Source organism: Eucyclogobius newberryi, unplaced genomic scaffold (genome assembly GCF_026437365.1).
Source record: "Eucyclogobius newberryi isolate DKJ021-1_F unplaced genomic scaffold, fEucNew1.0.hap1 SCAF_17, whole genome shotgun sequence".
Taxonomy (NCBI): domain Eukaryota; kingdom Metazoa; phylum Chordata; class Actinopteri; order Gobiiformes; family Gobiidae; genus Eucyclogobius; species Eucyclogobius newberryi.
The window spans coordinates 29,699,934-29,718,747 of record NW_027315801.1 but is presented as its reverse complement, the minus strand read 5'-3'; the positions used below and the strand labels follow the sequence as shown (position 1 = coordinate 29,718,747).

At 43.6% G+C, this 18,814-nt stretch overlaps 1 protein-coding gene and 1 long non-coding RNA gene across 2 annotated transcripts; both read left to right on the top strand.

Moving 5' to 3' along the window:
* Positions 1-6,602: 6,602 nt before the first annotated feature.
* lad1 (ladinin) lies at positions 6,603-14,613 on the top strand. Its single transcript, XM_072448573.1, has 13 exons — positions 6,603-6,748; positions 8,053-8,229; positions 8,904-9,213; positions 10,282-10,355; positions 11,187-11,394; positions 11,585-11,668; positions 11,868-11,911; positions 11,988-12,030; positions 12,109-12,152; positions 12,241-12,307; positions 12,873-13,004; positions 13,147-13,236; positions 14,236-14,613. Exons 1-13 carry the CDS (start codon positions 6,711-6,713, stop codon positions 14,320-14,322), a joined length of 1,398 nt encoding a protein of 465 aa, XP_072304674.1. The 5' UTR covers positions 6,603-6,710; the 3' UTR covers positions 14,323-14,613.
* Positions 14,614-14,966: 353 nt separating this feature from the next.
* Positions 14,967-15,512, top strand: LOC140363356 (uncharacterized). The gene is made up of 3 exons (XR_011927141.1): positions 14,967-15,049; positions 15,133-15,213; positions 15,325-15,512. It is a non-coding gene; the product is annotated as an uncharacterized lncRNA (long non-coding RNA).
* Positions 15,513-18,814: the final 3,302 nt, after the last annotated feature.

Below are 18,814 nucleotides of genomic sequence, written 5' to 3'. Positions count from 1 at the left end.
TGCAGAAAGGCTGTCAGAGGCCACCACAATGCCGCAACACTGCAAAGCAGATTCCGCCCATTCCAACGCCAACCGTATCGCTATAAGTTCCGACGTGAAAACAGAAAGGCGATCTGTCAACCTCTTCTTGACCGCTAGCCCCAGGTCAGGCACAAAATAAGCGGCGCCAGTACGCCCACTCTCAGGATCCCTAGACCCGTCGGTATAAATAAACACATCACCTGAGTGCTTATCGATGAGCGCTTGAACGGCAAACTGCGGTGCCCTCCCAGCGACTCCTCTAAGCTTGCCATGCAAGCTAACATCAACAGGAGCCGGGACAAACTTCCACGGAGCTATAGCAGACAAAGCCACCGACGGGCTCACACGCAGATCACCAACCCCCGCAAGCCGCGCCTTCGCATTTCCTACCTGGCTGAAAACCATACCGCCAGCCTCACTCTGCCCCCCATCAACCCTGAGAAAGTCCCTCACCGGGTGAGAGCTCGTATGACCTTGCACATTCACCCAGTAAGCCAACAGAAGTTCTAGCCTCCGGAGCCGTAACGGCAATACCCCCAACTCAACCTGCAGCGCCGAGACAGGGGAGGTCCTAAAAGCCCTACAGCAGATGCGCAAGGCCTGGGCTTGCTCCACATCAAGCTTCTTTAAGTTAGTCTCAGCCGCAGACATGTAGGCTATACAGCCATAATCAATAGCCGCCCTCATGACGGCCCGATAAATACCCAGGAGCGACCTTCTGCTGGCCCCCCAGTCTTGGCCGGATAGACAACGAAGCAAGTTATTCACCCTTTTGCATTTACCACTGACCTCATCAATGTGCCGACGCCAACTAAGCCTCTCGTCAAAGGTGACCCCCAAGAACCTCACCTCCCTGACCTGTTCGAGCACCTGCCCATGCAGTCGAAGGGAGACGTCCCTATGCCCATTGAAGAAACAGATCACTTGAGACTTGCGTACGGACAGTTTAAACCCCCACTTCAGGGTCCACTGCTCCACCTGCTGTATTGCCCTTTGCAGTTTCGCCTCGTAAAACCGGAGATTCCTCCCTCTCACCCATAGAGCGCCATCGTCAGCATAAAGGCTCCTCCCAACAGACCCATCCACGTCGTCAAAGATGTCCTTAATCATAACATTGAACAAGATAGGGCTACACACACTCCCCTGCGGGATACCATTCTCCACCCCATAGACCCCAGAGTAAGCAGCGCCCACTCTGGTTTGGATACGCCGGCCAGACAGAAAGCTCCGGACCCAGTTAAACAGTTTACCCTTCACACCACACTTCCGCAGCTTAATGAGGAGCCCATCCTTCCAAACCATATCGTACGCCTTCTCCACATCAAAGAGCACCGCAATAACCTTTTCTTTCTGAGCCCTGGCCAGCTGGATATCAGATTCCAAACACAACACGGAATCCATGGTGTTCCTGCCCCTACGGAAACCACTCTGGTGCGCGGGAAGCAAACCCTGACTCTCCAAGAAGTAATCCAACCGCTCGGTAACCATGCGCTCCATCGTTTTCCCGAGCTGCGACGTCAAGGCAATCGGCCTATAACTTGAAGGGTCAGACGCTGGCCTACCCGGCTTCAGAACCGGCACCACCGTAGACTGTTTCCACGCAGATGGAACACAACCTGAATCCCAAACACGGTTGAAAAGACCCAGGACTAGCCCAAGCGTGTCATCAGTCAAATGAGAGAGCATGTCATAGCACACCTCATCTTTACCCGGGGCTGTCTGTTTCGCCTTAGAAAGTGCTCTCCTTAGCTCAAACAAACTAAACGGAAGGTCAAGGTCATCTTGAGTCGAAGGCTGGTGCCCAATCAGCTCAGAATTCTGGGCCAAAGTACTCTCCCTGTAGTGCCTTTCCGCAGGTGAGAGATTGTCAGAGCTGTGCACCGACACAAAGGTGCTGGCCAACAGTTCAGCTTTGTCAACGTCGCTGACTGCTTCAACACCATTCAGTATTAGGACCGGGGTCCCATGACGGCGCTCAACCCCATGCATCCGCTTAATCATCCCCCAAACATCCCCGAGACGCGTTTCTCTCCCAATTTTGGAACAATACCGCCTCCAATAGGCACTCTTGGCCGTTCTCACAGTTTTCCGCACAACAGCGCGGGCCCTCTTGTAGTCAATGAGGGCACCCTCAGTGTGGGCAACCCTTAGCCGGCGAAACGCCGCATTTCTCGCCCTAACAGCATGACCACATGCTTCAGTCCACCACGGCACCCGCTTCCTATGTCCACTACCACCACTCTTAGGAATCGTGCCTACCGCTGACTGCGTGATGAGCGAGACAATTGCACTATTGAGATCATCCACCTGAGTCAATCCTCCTTCCTGCAGAACCCTAGAACCATCATCAGCTTTCCTCAGGAAAGCCCCCCAGTTCGCCCTTGCCAACTGCCACCTCTGGATCCTCGTCCCCCTGACCACACAGCTCCCAAAGCCAATCACGGTGCGGACTAGATAGTGATCGCTACCAAAAGAAAGATTACCAAGAACCTCCCAACTACAAACACCAGCTAACTCCTTGGACACAAGTGTAAGATCTATTGCACTTTCCGCACCGGTCCCCATATCATAGCGGGTCCCACCCCCATCATTCAGACAAACCAACTCCCTTTGATTGATAAAACCCTCTACCACCTGCCCATACCTATCGGTACCACTACCGCCCCACAAAGCGCTATGCGCATTAAAATCCCCACACCACACGGCCTTTCCCCGAACATCCTTACCGATACTATGTAACGACTCTAACGTTAACTCACCACACGGATTATAAAGGTTAACCACAGTAACAGCTTCACCACCCAGCCAGACCCTCACCGCCAGGGCCTCCGGCGCTTTACTCACACTGACAACAACGTAATTTAGGTCATCTCGGACAAACACAGCCACACCTCCGCCTCTACCCTGCTCCCTATCATTCCTAACACACACATACCCTTGTATCCCAAAATCCCACCTAGGTCGTAACCAAGTCTCCTGCACGCACATAACGTGAGGCTTGTTCAACAAGGTAGAGACAAAATGCTTAAATTCCTGGCCATTAGCACGAAGACTACGCGCATTCCATTGCAAGACAACCACCGCCATTATGAGCCCCCGGAACCTGACGGCGCATCGGGAGCCCCCCCACTCCCACTGCCAGAATGGGGCAGGGCGCCCTCCCGCAGCGCATCCTCTATCTCCGTCCACTCGGGGCCCCCAGCTCCAAAGTACTTCCCTGCAGCCTTAGCGATGATCTTAGTCTTTTCGGATCTCTTCTTGGTTTGCCCAGTACAGTTAATCACTTCCACTATAAAGAGGAAGAAATCTTTCCTCTTCACAACCAGTACATCCTCCGCACCCACAGGGCCTCTGCCCGTGGAAGCCACACTCACAGGCATCCCAGTGGGGACCTCCCCCTGGCCGCGGGCAACGCTGCCCCCTCCCCTGTCGCCTAGGACACCAGCAGCACTGGCAGCCCCCACTGCATCCACCGTCACCTGACTACCAGACACCTTCTTGACCGCATCCGCGTAGGATATGCCTTGAGAGGCTCTAACTTTTTGCACCTCAGCAGCCCTCTTGCTGAACACGCATCCCCCGTAGGCAGAGCTATGCTCTCCCCCACAGTTACAGCACTTGAGTTTTGCTCCGTCGTCACACTTCCCATACTCGTGGTCTCCTGCACATTTACCACACTTCTGCTTCCCTCTACAGACCGCTGCAATATGCCCAAAGCGCTGGCACTTGAAGCAACGCAGGGGCGGCAGAACATATGGGCGTACGCCATAGCGCATGTACCCAACGCACACCACACGAGGCAGGATCCCACCTTCAAATCCAATCATTATCGACAGGCTGTCACACCTTACCCCATCCCGGGTCATCTTTTTTTTTTTTTTTTTTTTTATTTTTTTTTTTTTACCACACCTTTGCCTCCCTCTACAGACCGCTGCAATATGCCCAAAGCGCTGGCACTTAAAGCAACGCAGGGGCGGCGGAACATATGGCCTGACGCTATAGCACATGTACCCAATGAACACCTTACTAGGCAGGCACCTCCCTTCAAGTGTTACCATTACCGACAAGCTGTCACATCTTACCCCAAACCGGGTCACCTTCAAACGCCTAGCGTCCACCACCGTAACTCCCGTCAAATTCTCCTTAACTTCATCCACAGACGTCGCCGTAGGGACGCCTACGATAACTCCTCTGACCGTGTTTCTTTCAGCATTAGACACAAGAATGTCCTTTCCACCCAGACGTTTAGTTCCAATCGCCTTCCGTTGCTGAGCCGCGTCCTTGCACACGACCAGCAGCGAGCCATCTCTAAGGACACTCGCACTCTTGATCACTCCCACAGCCACAGCCAGGCTCCCCGACAATGCCACTGAATTCCACTCCCCAAAGGACGCACCATCCTGTGCAAGCTTTATGATCACCCTACAGTCTCCGCTCTCACCCCGGACATCAACAGCCTCAGCCTCATCCCGCCGCTCATTCCCAGAACCCTCGGACGAGCCAAGGGACCTTCCACGTCTCCGGGCACGCGCAGGCAGAAAAGGCTGCTCCTCCATGCCGTCCAGAACGTCCTCCATCCCCGATCCACTCTCCTCCGCCATCTCCCGTCTCTCCAGACCGGGTGTTGAGCAAGGTCTCCTCACAGTTTTGTACAATAATGGCGGTTGGCATCCAAGTGTTGCATCTGTTGTTGTGTCCTGAAGCCGGTTGGTCTCTGAAACAACAACAACTATTCTAGTCACAAAGACATATCATGACCTCATGGGCTTTGTAACACCAAAGCAATGGAAGGAGTACTTTTACGGACTACGACAGAGTCTGAGGACTACGAAAAGTCTGAGGAATAAAGTCTGGCGGTAATGCAACAATTGGATGCCAACCGCCATAAAACAACAACAACAACAACAAGTCTGGCGGTAATGCAAGACTCGGATGCCAACCGCCATAAAACAACAACAACAACAACAACAACAACATGAACATGAAGAATAGGAATAATAGGAATAAGAAACCAGGGAAAGAACAATAGACTCGAGCCTAACAATAATAAGAAAGTACTTTTATGCAAGAATACAGACACTCGCACATTATCTAGTTAGATGTGTTACTACTGTTTTATCTCTGAGGTCAGTGATCAGGTATAAACGGTTTTGCATGATCATAAAAAAGCACTTTGATTTTATTGTTGAAGCTAGAGGTGTCATGCGCCTGGAAGGAACATCAACTTTACGCCTCAATGAAATCTACCGGGAATAGACGATAAGCGCAACTCGAGATTAAAAAAAAAAAGGATTGATAAAAACTATTCTTATGATTTTTCCAAAAGTGACTCTAGCAGTGTAACTCTTGAGCTTATGAGGGACTCAGAACAAGCCAGGTGCATGCAGGGAAATTTCAAGGGTCAGAGTCCAGCAGATATGCTCTAAAGCTGACTGCGTGTGAAGGGTGTAGTCTCTCAAACTCACTAACTATAAATCCAACTGTACACATGCAAAGAAAGCATTGAACACATGTCATACATACAGTAAGTGAAGAACTGCTGTCATTTAAAAACTCTGTTATAATTTCATCTTCTTATGTTCCTATTTCCATTTTAGACAGTAATACCCTATTATTGTTAAATATTGTCAAATCATTTTTATCTTCATCGGAAGTTGAGTTAAATTCAAATCCACATCATGATTTTCCCTCAGTGGTAGTAGTAGTCCATGTGTCACCCAGCACCCAGTGGTCTCATTTTGTCACAAAGTGTTGTTCTTACAATAGACTCTTGGAAGAAAACACAAAACACACTCATTTACATAAACGAGAGGCACCCCATCTTTAATTGTATGTGACAGCTTGGTTTAGCTGTGCATTTGCACAACAAAAAACAACAAATATAATCTCGTGTTGCATTGCATATTATATTTCAACATTTAGTTTGCAATCATTTTATGTCTGATATGCATTTGGCCTGCATCTGTGCATTATAACGGCCAACTATTTATCAGCAAATGCCCCGTAGTTTGAACGTGTAACCTGCAGAATGCCCCGTGTAACTTGCAGAATGCCCCGTAGTTTGAGCGTGTAACCTGCAGAATGCCCCGTAGTTTGAACGTGTAACCTGCAGAATGCTCCGTGTAACTTGCAGAATGCCCCGTAGTTTGAGCGTGTAACCTGCAGAATGCCCCGTAGTTTGAACGTGTAACCTGCAGAATGCCCCGTAGTTTGAGCGTGTAACCTGCAGAATGCCCCGTAGTTTGAACGTGTAACCTGCAGAATGCTCCGTGTAACTTGCAGAATGCCCCGTAGTTTGAGCGTGTAACCTGCAGAATGCCCCGTAGTTTGAACGTGTAACCTGCAGAATGCCCCGTAGTTTGAGCGTGTAACCTGCAGAATGCCCCGTAGTTTGAACGTGTAACCTGCAGAATGCTCCGTGTAACTTGCAGAATGCCCCGTAGTTTGAGCGTGTAACCTGCAGAATGCCCCGTAGTCTGCCCCGTAGTCTTCCCGCACCGCAGAGCAGTCTTACCTGCGCGCCGCGGTCACGTGACTCGGCAGGCGCGCTGGGGTAAAGGTGCTCGCTCTGCCGCCCTCAAAGTGCCACTCGACTTTCTGTTTGCTCTTTGGGCTGTTTCCTGCACCTGGACTCTACATTTAATCTGGACTCTACCTTTAGGCTCTCGTTGTGGGTCAGAATTAAATAAATGTCAATCAGTCGGAAAAATTGGTCCGCGTTGTCCAGGTAAGTTTATCATTACACGATGTCAATGTTTACTGTGTGTATTTAAACCAGTCTAATCCTGGGTTTGGCCAGTGTAAAGTACTGTAATGCAATGAGTGGCCGCGTGACATACTTTACATTAAAATAATATTACTGCGCTCGTTGAAATGACGTCTACAACAGGCCACTTTTTATTACTTCATTTATTTTTTTGCTAAAGTCCACTCCAGATACTCACCAGACAACTGTTTTCACATTGCCTCTTACTAATGATAAGATGCAGTTGAACTTGTACAGCAGGTTTGGTATCACCGTTATAATAGTGTTAAGTAAGTAAGTGTATACTTTAGTTTAATTGTAGAAATTAAACATTACATCATTCCGAGGTGTGCCGCATGGGTATAATAACTTGATTTTCAACTACTGTGGAGAAACTGAAGTGAACCTCAAGTATTGCCTTGAAAACATGCCCAATTTGAGCTTGGATTCACTCTGTAAGTTAAGTGGAGTGTCCCGGGCAAACCTCAGATCTATAAAAGAACGCAACGAGAGAAAGAAAGAACCAGACACATTGTTATTGACAATATTCAGACAATTCAATAGTGACAATGATGATAATATTGTGAATGTTTAGATGCTAATCAGGTACTCAGGGTGGTTGAGCCAGGGTCTCACAAAGACAAAGATGATTCTAATAGCCCATTAAGATTCTGAATAGGCTAGCTCGGTAGATACAAGGGGGAGTTTCTGTTGAAACAAACAACTCTTTCTACTTCAGGAAGGCTCCTCCCAATGGGGGGGTCTTACCACAGAACAGTATTAATATCGGAGTTCTCGACCTAAATTCTGTTATTGACAATGACTCTTGGATGAGAGTCGAAACGTCTATTTTTCAAACTGAGTCCAGATGACTACAACTGAAGTTTTTTCTACTATGGAACACGCCTGGACGAATGAGGGATTACACCGACATTGTGAATGTTCTTTGTGAAGATATGCAAAATGTGAATATTGAATATAATGTTTAAAGCGAAGTAAAAAAGAACTACAAAAACAGCGGACTGAAAATAACGAATGGAGAAAGGTTATGTTGTAAACTTATATAACGGTATAATGTTATATTTCTGCACATTTATCTGATAATTAAACCTCAATTCAACATATTTCTGTTGGATGTAGAGATAAATATATTTTTGCCAGTATCGTTCACCCCTCCTTACATTGCACTTGCTGTGATTTAAAAAAAAAAGCTTGAAAAATGCTTGTCTAATTGTCAGTTACATCCGTCTGAAGTGTCTTTCTGTCTCTGTCTTTCTGTCTGTCAGCCTGGCTCAGCGCTGGACCGTGGAGGATGAGGAGGAGGTGGAGAGAGAGAGGAGACGGAGGGTGAGGGGGTCGAGCTCCACCGCTGACCCCGATCATGTGATTGGTCCAGAGCATCCGGGGCAGGGAGAGACAGGGACTGGCCACGGGACACCCACGGGCGACCAAGCCCTCAGCAGGTCCGTCACTCTGATTCAAATAGTTGCAATCACTTAGTTTCACCCCTTTATTTCATTTGGAGACATTTCCCAATAGATAATGATAATATGTGACTGTCTTTTCTCTAGAACTTTGCTTAGGTTTCATCTTTGTCGCCACAGGGTGCAGTTAACTCCTTTTATATTAAGATGCACATATTTGAGGTACGATTACATGGACATAGAGGGGCGTTATGATATGGACACCTCTGCCCCACGGGACTATGTCATGCGTATCCATTTCCAAAGTGCGAAAATGTCGACGTGTGATGTGATATTGACTTCAAAGGTGCAGTTTACTTTGGCACAGTAACTGAATCTGAAGGCCTACAGTTGAAGGCAGCTTTCATCAGCGTGCACGTGATCGGGCAGCACATTAAGAGCATCCGACAAAGCTTTTATCTCTTTCCTTTAATGTTCAGTAAGGCGTGTTTCGATTGGACCACGTGCTGCATATGTCGGTTATATCACAGGATCTGGATGACATCTTTGATAAGGCGGCGTCACGATTCATGTTCACGCTTGTTTACACTGTCATTAAGAAGGAGCTACAAACACAGGCTTCTTCTGAGACTCTTGTTTTACCGCTTTAGTGTAGGATGAGTGGATGTGTGTCATGATGTTTGGGCCTGACGGGATCCACATGTGCTTTACAGTGCGGAGCAGACGCAGCTGGACTTCGTGGAGCTGCTTCGATCCCGAGACGAGAAGCGGAGGTTGCGACACGTGGAGACCTTGAGGAGGCAGAAGGAGGCAGTGGATGATGATGATGATGATGATGACGTGCACGATGACGACGAGGCTGTCGCCGCGGAGCCACTGGGAGACTTAGAGGAGACGCAGAGGGCAGCAGTGTCTCTCTCTGCGGTGCATCTGTCTAAACCTGCCCAGCCGACCACAAACTTGAGCCGCAGGTCCAGAAGCAGCAGCAGCAGCAGCAGCGAGAGCAGCTGCAAAGACATACAGGTGAAAGCTCAGGAGGAAAACAGACATCACAACACACTAGAGGCCTATAATAAGATAAGATAAGATATTTCTTTATTGTCCACACATGGGGAAATTTCATTGTTGCAACGCAGGTAGATACAGAGGAAAAGGACAGATAACTTATAGGAAGGACTCTTAATAGAAGAACTCTTATGAACAAAAACTCTTATAAACAAAAAACTCCTATAGACAGAACCTCTTATTCTTAATAAGGAATGGAGGGGAAAAATAAAGATAAAATAAATTAAAAACAGCTAGCGTAAGACAAAATAATACTAATAATAATGGTAAAATAAACCCTCTATTTACATACTAAATAGAGATGGAGCAAATCTGGTCAATTGGTTGTTACGGGTTTTGTGCGAATTTTCCATAAATGATGAAAATATCATGTAATCAATAACTGGGAATTTTAGAAGCTAGAAAAAAACAACTTAAGAAACCAACAATAAAGGGCACAGGGGTGATGTTATCTACCCCACAAGGAGGGATGTTAATTATTGATGAAAATGCAGCATGTTTGATAAGGCAAAGCATTTTGGAATGGATTTAAGTTTAAATCTAAAGCCGTAGTGATTAATGTTATTTTTAAACAAAAACATTGCCAGTTATATTTTTTCTATTTAGATGTATGTAGAGGGGCAACAACATCAGTTAAGAAAAGTACGACTATGTCAAAATAATATACAACAAATGTATGTTTCTTCTTGTTCTTCTCATGCCAGAAAGATCCAAATCTGGCTTAGTATGTTTTTAGAAAAGGTGATTAACATTTTAATAACTTTCCTTTAACAAATCCATGTTAACAATAAACTAATGGTCCATAAATACAATGCGTTGCTCTAAAGGGTTACATACTTTTTGGGAAATGATTAGAGCTTGCAAATCATCCCGAAGCTTTGATAAGAGACAGTATATCAACATTCATCTTTATGTTTTTATTACTCTCCTGCGCCCACACACTATATGGTTATGCAACAGGGGGAGTGGCACTGCACAAAGGCGTATGTGCTTTTTCATCGTCTTTTCTGTTTCTCTCTTTGTTAGATTGAAAACGGAGAGTCATCGTCCAAAGACCGTGATCCACCAGTAACAACAAACCCGGCCCGCAAGTTTGTCAGGTTGATATGCTCTTTAGTTTGTATTGCATGCATTAGGAAGGATTACTATAAATCAAACATGTCTACAGATGAGTAAAGAGTATAAGACACTGAGCTTCCGCTTGGTGACATGTATAGTCTTTTCTGAACGGTAAGTAGTATTCTGCTGCAGCTTACCTTCTCCTGGACAATTGTAGCATCTATGTTGTAAAAAAAACAAGACAATAATGAATGTAAAACTATAACAATAAATCCTTGCATAAATAGTATAAATAACTTTAATCATAGATGCTGTAATTGTCTTGGTTTAGGCCTAATTATAACTTCACTTGTAAGTAAGTAAGTAAGTAAATTTTATTTATATAGCACCTTTCACAGACAGAGTCACAAAGTGCTTCACAAAACACAGAATAAAACAATAAAAACACAAAAAACTTACAGTGAACAATACATATACAACAATATACAGTAAAATCAGTCCGTAAAACAAGTGCATTTAAAAGGCTTGACTAAATAAAAAGGTTTTAAGCTGACCCTTAAAAGCAGTAACTGAGCCCAGTGACCGTAGGGAGAACGGAAGATTGTTCCAGAGTTTGGGGGCAACAGCCTAGAAGGATCTGTCTCCTCTGGTCCGAAAACGGGTGCGAGGAACCAACAACAGTTTTTGGTCCAAGGACCTTAGTGAGCGAGAGGGAGCGTACGGTTTAATCAGATCGCTGATGTACAGAGGGACCTGACCATGCAAAGCTCTAAAAGTCAAAACAAGAATTTTAAACTGTACTTGTCCATGTATTTCTGGTTTATTCAAGTCTTTCAAACACATTGTGCTTGTCTGTGTGTCTTTTGTGGTAGTTCTGTGTCCATCTCACTTGACAAAAGTCCATCCGCAAGTGGTCGCACAACTCCCATGAGCCCTCGCTCCCCGACCACTCCCATGAGCCCTCGCTCCCCGACCACTCCCATGAGCCCTCGCTCCCCGACGACTCCTCTCTCACCGCGGGAAAACTGGTCTGCATCAAGAGCGAGTCCAAGCCCTGTTCAGAACGGACACGTGCAGCAGGTTGTACAAACTATCTGTGGATGCTCTGTGCAACCGTTATTAAGAGGAACTGTTAATCACATAAGTCATATAAATATTGAATAACTTGTCACATTGTCCCACATACGGACAAGTAAAACATTGAGAACAGTTCCCTCTTGTGTTTGAAGCGTGACCTGCAGTTTTTAATACTTGATTTTCTCCGTCACAGAACGCTGTAAATGGCTCATCGAAGTTTGAACCGACATCTAAACCGGCGTTTGTCAGACAGAGCTCCAGGACCATCTCTTTCAGGGTAAAAACAAGCACAACACAATGTTTAAAAGATCATTATTAACAACTAACGCAACATATTCCACTATATCTGCAATTACAGATATAGGTTTAGTGCAGTAGTCTGATGCAGATTTAATTTTATGTTACGTTGATGCTTCACAATAAAGACTTGGGTCATGATCTCTCTTATCTTCTTTTGCGTCACAAAAAAACAAAAGATGATGAAGATAAGGGAGGAGGAGGCTTCACCACTGCAGAGGAGGTACAGTAAATAGCCACATTTAAACATAATGTGATTTCCCATTGATCCCATTAATCAGTTTTATGCATGTTTGTAGCGCAAGTGTCAAGATTGCATCTAAGAAGTTTGAAAGGAATACAGTAAGAAAGCACAAATTAAACACTAATTCTTCTTATTATTATTACATTTTTATTAATAAGATATTGTTGTTGTTTTAGGAGCAAAGTCCAGAGGAGGATACGGCATCATCGTTCCAAAGAAAGTGAGTTATTGTTGGGATTTGAATCATTGATACTTCATTAAATCCATTGCAGTATGAAATATGAATATGTTTTGCTCTTTTTGCTCAGCTCCAGACAAAGGATTTCCTCCAGGTCCATTCAGGAGAAGATGGAGAGACTGGCCCAGGCGGCACAGGTTTGTACACAGACCGATGCTCGAATTATGATTATGGTCTATTATACTTACCTTAAATATTTGAACTTGTCATTGATTTTAGTTGTAATACCTGTCATCTTCCTATTGTAAGGGCTGACTCTGAAGTGCAAATAAGATAAGATAAGATAGTGGAAGAGAGTAAATTCATTGGGCCATTGGCTTGAGCTGCAACAAAAACGCAACTAATAAAGCAGAAAAAGGCTCATCAGGGTCTTTTCTTTCTGAGGAAACTCACAAACAACTTGCTGCGCTATTGAACCTCTTCTTGTCAGCTGTATTATTGTCCGGTTTGGTAACATTAACACCAAAAGGAGAAAAGCTTTAAATAATATAGTTTATTCAAGTTATCGCTCCACTAAATGCTAAAAGCTTCTTCCCTCAAGCTTGAACATTGTTTTTAGCTGCTTAATATATACTTTTAGCTTGTTTATTCCACAGTATCAACATATTTCTTGGCACATTTAGTATTTTGCAACAGTTGTTTTTAACGTTTTAACCACAAATGAGCTAAACTAAACTCTCCTCTGTCTGTGTGGCTGTGCAGAGGTCAGAGATGGTGCGCTCTCCGGATGTATCCCAGATACAGACACTGTCAATGATGGAGGAAGTGTCCAGAAAGAGAGGCCTGTTCGAGCAGCCGCAGCAGCAGGATCAGAGCCTCGGAGCCAGCAGACAAGTACTGCCCCTTACACACACACACACACACACGCACACTCGCACAAACACACACACACACACACACACACACGCACCTTTTTCCACTCGTGCATTTATTGTGACCGTCTGTGAATGTTTATCTGAATCTCGGTGCGTTGCAGGAGTTCAAAAACACCAAACCTGGACTGTCCGAGCGGATCAATAAATGGATGAATAAGAAGAATCAAACTGGATTGACGCACGGCCCCTCGGTCAGTGAATGGAGAATATTGCTATTATTTTTCAGTTTGCACACTTACTCAGAAATCAGGAGGTCACACAGTAAGTCGGAAGTAGGACACGTTCTACCACAAATAGATTCAACTGTACAGTAATAGCAAATAGCATTGAACTCATGTGCATATAACTGATGAGAATAGAGTGTTTATTTTTCCATTATCATTATTATTATCGTTATTATCCATCCATTTTCTACCGCTTGTTCCCTTTCGGGGTCGCGGGTGACTGGAGCCTATCCCAGTGACTTCGGGCCTTAGGCGGGGTACACCCTGGACAGTGGCCAACTTGTCGCAGGGCCAACACAGAGACATAGACATTACAGACAGTTCACCCTCACATTCATTCACTAGGGCCAATTTAGAGTCACCAATTTTGCCTAACACATGCATGTCTTTGGACGGTGGGAGGAAGCCGGAGAACCCGGAGAGAACCCACGATAACATGGGGAGAACATGCAGACTCCACCCAGAGAGATCATGTGATGTTGGTCTGGTCCAGGAATCAAACCCACGATCTCCTTCTTGGGAGGCAAGAGCGCTAACCGCTTTGCCACCGTGCACCCCATTTTATTTATCATTATTATTATCATTATTATTATTATTATTTTTATATTTATTTATTTATTTATTTTTTATTATTTATTTTTTATTTTTATTGTTTTTATTATTTTTTATTTTTTTTATTTATTTTCCCCCTTGTTTCCCTGTTGGGAAATGGGAGGTTTTGTCTATAGGAGTTTTTTTGTTTTTTGTAAGAGTTTTTGTTTATAAGAGTATTTCTATTGAGAGTGTTTTTTTAAACTTCCTATAAGTTATCTGTTCTTTTCCTCTATATGAAATTTCCCCATGTGTGGACAATAAAGGATTATCTTATCTTAAACGTCCACTAGAGGGCAGGAGAGCTAGACGTTTGAGATGTTTGTCAGGTTTTTTTCTTGATGATTTTAATCACTTAAATAAATCCTTTTGTAGGATTTGAGGCACGTGGACATCACCAGTAAGAAAAGCCTGTTTGAGAAGAAAGCGGACGACTCAATACCCAGCCCTGGGAAGCTTTGATCCAACACTGCAAAGCATCTGAAACCTGCTTTAATGTCACCCACCTTAAACTATAAACTACAGTGAGCATTTATAAAGTTGTATGTGACGTGCTTACACCCTGGAGGAGCACACGGACATGGACTGATTGTTGCTTTGGACTTTCGAATGCTTCTTTTTGTGCAGTCTGAAGGAAAATGCCCCATGAGGGTGAGAAAGCTTTTGTTATTACACATTTGCATTGCCACTGAAAAAAAAAAAACACTGAATGATTTGTGTTGAAATATACCGCGCTGTGTGTCTGTGACTAAGCTAATTTAATAAGCACTTTAAACCGGTGATGGTTATGATGTGATTCGACAATAAAAATGCAACGGTGTCGTCTTTTTTCCAAATCTTGTCAATGAACGTGTCTTTGTATGTGCAAAAGAACCTGCCAAATGAAAGAATAAAACGTGTAAACTCGCATTTGTGGTCCATTTGAGTCTATTTTGGCCAGAGTTATCTCAGTGTGGAGAGTGGATGCCTGTGCTGTGCTGTGTCAGTGTCTTATCACGCCATGGGTTACCACTGCGTCCTTGTTTGGGCATGCTGATAAAGTGCACAAACTATCTCTTAAGTTATTTATACCACGACAAGTGTTCCAGAAGGTTTTTGTCCCGCCACAAAGCCCCACGTCCCGCTCCCAAGGACTCCAGTGAGCTCCTGCAAGCTGCTTCAAGCTCCAGCTCTCATCTTCTCCTTTACGGTAGTTTGTCTTTTTTCTAATTGAGGATTACGCTTGCCAAAATATACAATATAAACTTCTAAATATGTGTGTTTTCTTTGTAGTTCAAATAGGAGTTTTTATTTGGGCCTGCAACATCTCAAAACCATGTCAGACACTGAGGAGGTCGTGGAGGAGTGTGAAGAGTAAGTCATTTTACATCGACACATCTTTGTTTTTCTGAGATACTGACGGACTGCTTTGTGTGTCCGTTACGGTGTGGAAGAGTAATATGCGGGTGTTTTCTTTCTTCACAGGGAGGTGGAAGGTAAGACATGTCACAGTCGTATCAGATTGTACCAGGTCAGAGGTCGAACTCAGGTCTAACTGCTCAATCAGGATTACTTCCACCCACAGTTAAATTCTCACAGTGAAAAATGATTCAGTTGCGTTATAAATATGCAACTATATATATCTGGGGGGGGGGAATATTTCAGATTGTAAGCCTAATTACAGATCTCATGACATGGCTTTAAAAGTAATCAGATTTTATTGCGGGAAACACATTTACTTCCTGTTTGAACTCATGAAGACTGAAATAATGTTGTGTTTTCTTGGTGCCATTCTGTTGTGATGAAGAGGAAACAGTTGAAGGTACGTGACGTGAAGGTGTGTGATTGTGCAGACAAATGATGTACTTGTCTTTAAAGCGACGTAGACCAAAAAAACAAATACTAAAAATAATCTTAAAGCCAGATTGTCTTTCTTCTTTAGAAATAAAATGTGTTTTCCTCTTCCCTGTAGAAAACTGTTAATCCAGGCGACAGTTCTAGATGATGGTGATATTATATATATGCATTCTGCAGCAGCAGTGTTAAAACCTCTGAACTCAGTTTATCATCAGCTCTAAAGTTCAGCTCTAAGGTTCAGCTCTAAGGTTCAGCTCTGAGGTTCAGCTCTAAGGTTCAGCTCTGAGGTTCAGCTCTAAGGTTCAGCTCTGAGGTTCAGCTCTAAGGTTCAGCTCTAAAGTTCATCTCTGAGGTTCAGCTCTAAGGTTCAGCTCTAAGGTTCAGCTCTAAAGTTCATCTCTGAGGTTCAGCTCTAAAGTTCAGCTCTAAAGTTCAGCTCTAAAGTTCAGCTCTAAAGTTCATCTCTGAGGTTCAGCTCTAAAGTTCAGCTCTAAAGTTCAGCTCTAAAGTTCATCTCTGAGGTTCAGCTCTAAAGTTCATCTCTGAGGTTCAGCTCTAAAGTTCAGCTCTAAAGTTCAGCTCTAAAGTTCAGCTCTAAAGTTCAGCTCTAAGGTTCAGCTCTAAAGTTCAGCTCTAAAGTTCAGCTCTAAAGTTCAGCTCTAAGGTTCAGCTCTAAAGTTCAGCTCTAAAGTTCAGCTCTAAAGTTCAGCTCTAAAGTTCAGCTCTAAAGTTCAGCTCTAAGGTTCAGCTCTAAAGTTCATCTCTGAGGTTCAGCTCTAAAGTTCAGCTCTAAGGTTCAGCTCTAAAGTTCAGCTCTAAAGTTCAGCTCTAAGGTTCAGCTCTAAGGTTCAGCTCTAAAGTTCAGCTCTAAAGTTCAGCTCTAAAGTTCAGCTCTAAAGTTCAGCTCTAAGGTTCAGCTCTAAGGTTCAGCTCTGAGGTTCAGCTCTGAGGTTCAGCTCTAAAGTTCAGCTCTAAAGTTCAGCTCTAAAGTTCAGCTCTAAGGTTCAGCTCTAAGGTTCAGCTCTAAAGTTCAGCTCTAAGGTTCAGCTCTAAGGTTCAGCTCTAAAGTTCAGCTCTAAAGTTCAGCTCTAAAGTTCAGCTCTAAAGTTCAGCTCTAAGGTTCAGCTCTAAGGTTCAGCTCTGAGGTTCAGCTCTGAGGTTCAGCTCTAAAGTTCAGCTCTAAAGTTCAGCTCTAAAGTTCAGCTCTAAGGTTCAGCTCTAAGGTTCAGCTCTAAAGTTCAGCTCTAAAGTTCAGCTCTAAAGTTCAGCTCTAAAGTTCAGCTCTAAGGTTCAGCTCTAAAGTTCAGCTCTAAGGTTCAGCTCTAAAGTTCAGCTCTAAAGTTCAGCTCTAAAGTTCAGCTCTAAAGTTCAGCTCTAAAGTTCAGCTCTAAGGTTCAGCTCTAAAGTTCAGCTCTAAAGTTCAGCTCTAAAGTTCAGCTCTAAGGTTCAGCTCTGAGGTTCAGCTCTAAGGTTCATTACAGGAGGAAACAGAACTCACCACTGTGATTTAAATTCTAAAGTAGAATGGCAATCATCGGATGCAAGACGAGAACAGCACTGACTTATGTTTGTGTATAAGGCTCTTCTTGGCATTTTGCCTGATTATCCAGTTTATTGCACGTTAGTTATCATGTTATCATTAATTATCAGGACATTTTTATCTTACAATCCCATCGTATCAACACAGAGACAGGAAAAAAGGCTTTCATAAACTTTGCCCCTGTGGAACAAAACACAGACTTTTAAAATTAAATCATTTCATGCCTTTTAATGAGTTTAAAGCACTGGTCAAGGACGACCCTCAGTGACAATGCACTTATTTTACTTTATTCTATCTCAGATTGTATGTTTAAATGTGTTTTAATATATTGATTCATTTTATTGATCGTTTTATTTGTGTTTTAGTATCCTATGTTTGTGGGTTATTTTGTGTTATGTTTTAACAAGGACCATGAAAAAGATAACTTTTCTCATTGGGTTTTCCCTGTATAAATAAATACATGAAATGAAATATCAATGTAATAAATAAACAATAAAATTCATACCATTTTGATTTTACACATTAAAAAATGAAATACATCACAGAAATATGTAAAAAATCTTCCAGTCGAATGTAAAATTGAAAAGTGCCTTTCACAAGGATCTGGGCAAATGAAAGAACATCCTCTTGCGGTGAACACAATCAGTGTACGTGTCGTTACCAACATTTCCTTCCATAATTTACTGCTTTTTACAGCCTGATGTTATCTCCCTTCAATAATACTGTATTTGTGTTTCATTTTTCCCTCTTTATTGCCTGAGCGTGTGTGTTTAATCAACAGAGGATCAGGAGGTAGAGGAGGAGGAGGAGCACCAGGAGCCGCAGGAGGAAGGTAAGACTTCAAAGAATGTGGGTCATCGTGTTAGTTTAAGTTATTATAAGTCAATAACTGCCTTACGTGCATGAAAAGAAATTGAATTATCTGTGTCTTGTTGTGTCTATTTGTAGCGTGAGTATGACTGACATTAGTGTGTGAACGACTGTATTAAACTAAAGTAAGTCTCAGTATTTCCAGAGAACGTGTCAGCGCCGTTATCAGACGCTCAAGTTACCAACAAAACAAAACCTGACTCAACAAAATCTGAGTCTTTTTTCCAGCCGTCACACTGACAGTTCAGTTCAGTTCAGGACTAAATGTTGAGTAAATCACCATGGTTTCCACACGATTTAAGAGCACAGCTGTAATAGATATGAGCAGAAATGATGGCCTTGCACCTCCACACAAAGTACATGTGTTTGTAATTGTAGACTGACGTTTTGAACCAGCAAATTATGTGCAATGTCGTTCAGTTATTCAGAATGTATTCACAGCGCTTCACTTTTTGTCATGTTGCAGCCGTATTCCAAAAAGGATTCATTCATCAATTCATTATTTGACTCAAAATTCGACAAACAAAACTCCCATTATTCCTTCTTTGTAGTTTGGTTTGTGCTCTGACGCTCACTGTTATCTGTAGGACCTTAAATAAACTGCTGTGTGCTTTACAAAATCATATCTAATCAATTAATAATACCACATGTGGACTCCAGTCAAGTTGTAGAAGCATCTCAAGGAGGTTCAGTGGGAAAACGATTTAT

Bases quoted from the DNA above. Each gene is read 5' to 3' on its own strand.
- lad1 (XM_072448573.1), top strand. From the start codon at position 6,711: ATGTCAATCAGTCGGAAAAATTGGTCCGCGTTGTCCAG. The intron at 8,230-8,903 runs GTCCGTCACTCT...TGTGCTTTACAG, and splicing joins GGCGACCAAGCCCTCAGCAG to TGCGGAGCAGACGCAGCTGG. The intron at 12,031-12,108 runs GTAAGAAAGCAC...TTGTTGTTTTAG, and splicing joins AGAAGTTTGAAAGGAATACA to GAGCAAAGTCCAGAGGAGGA.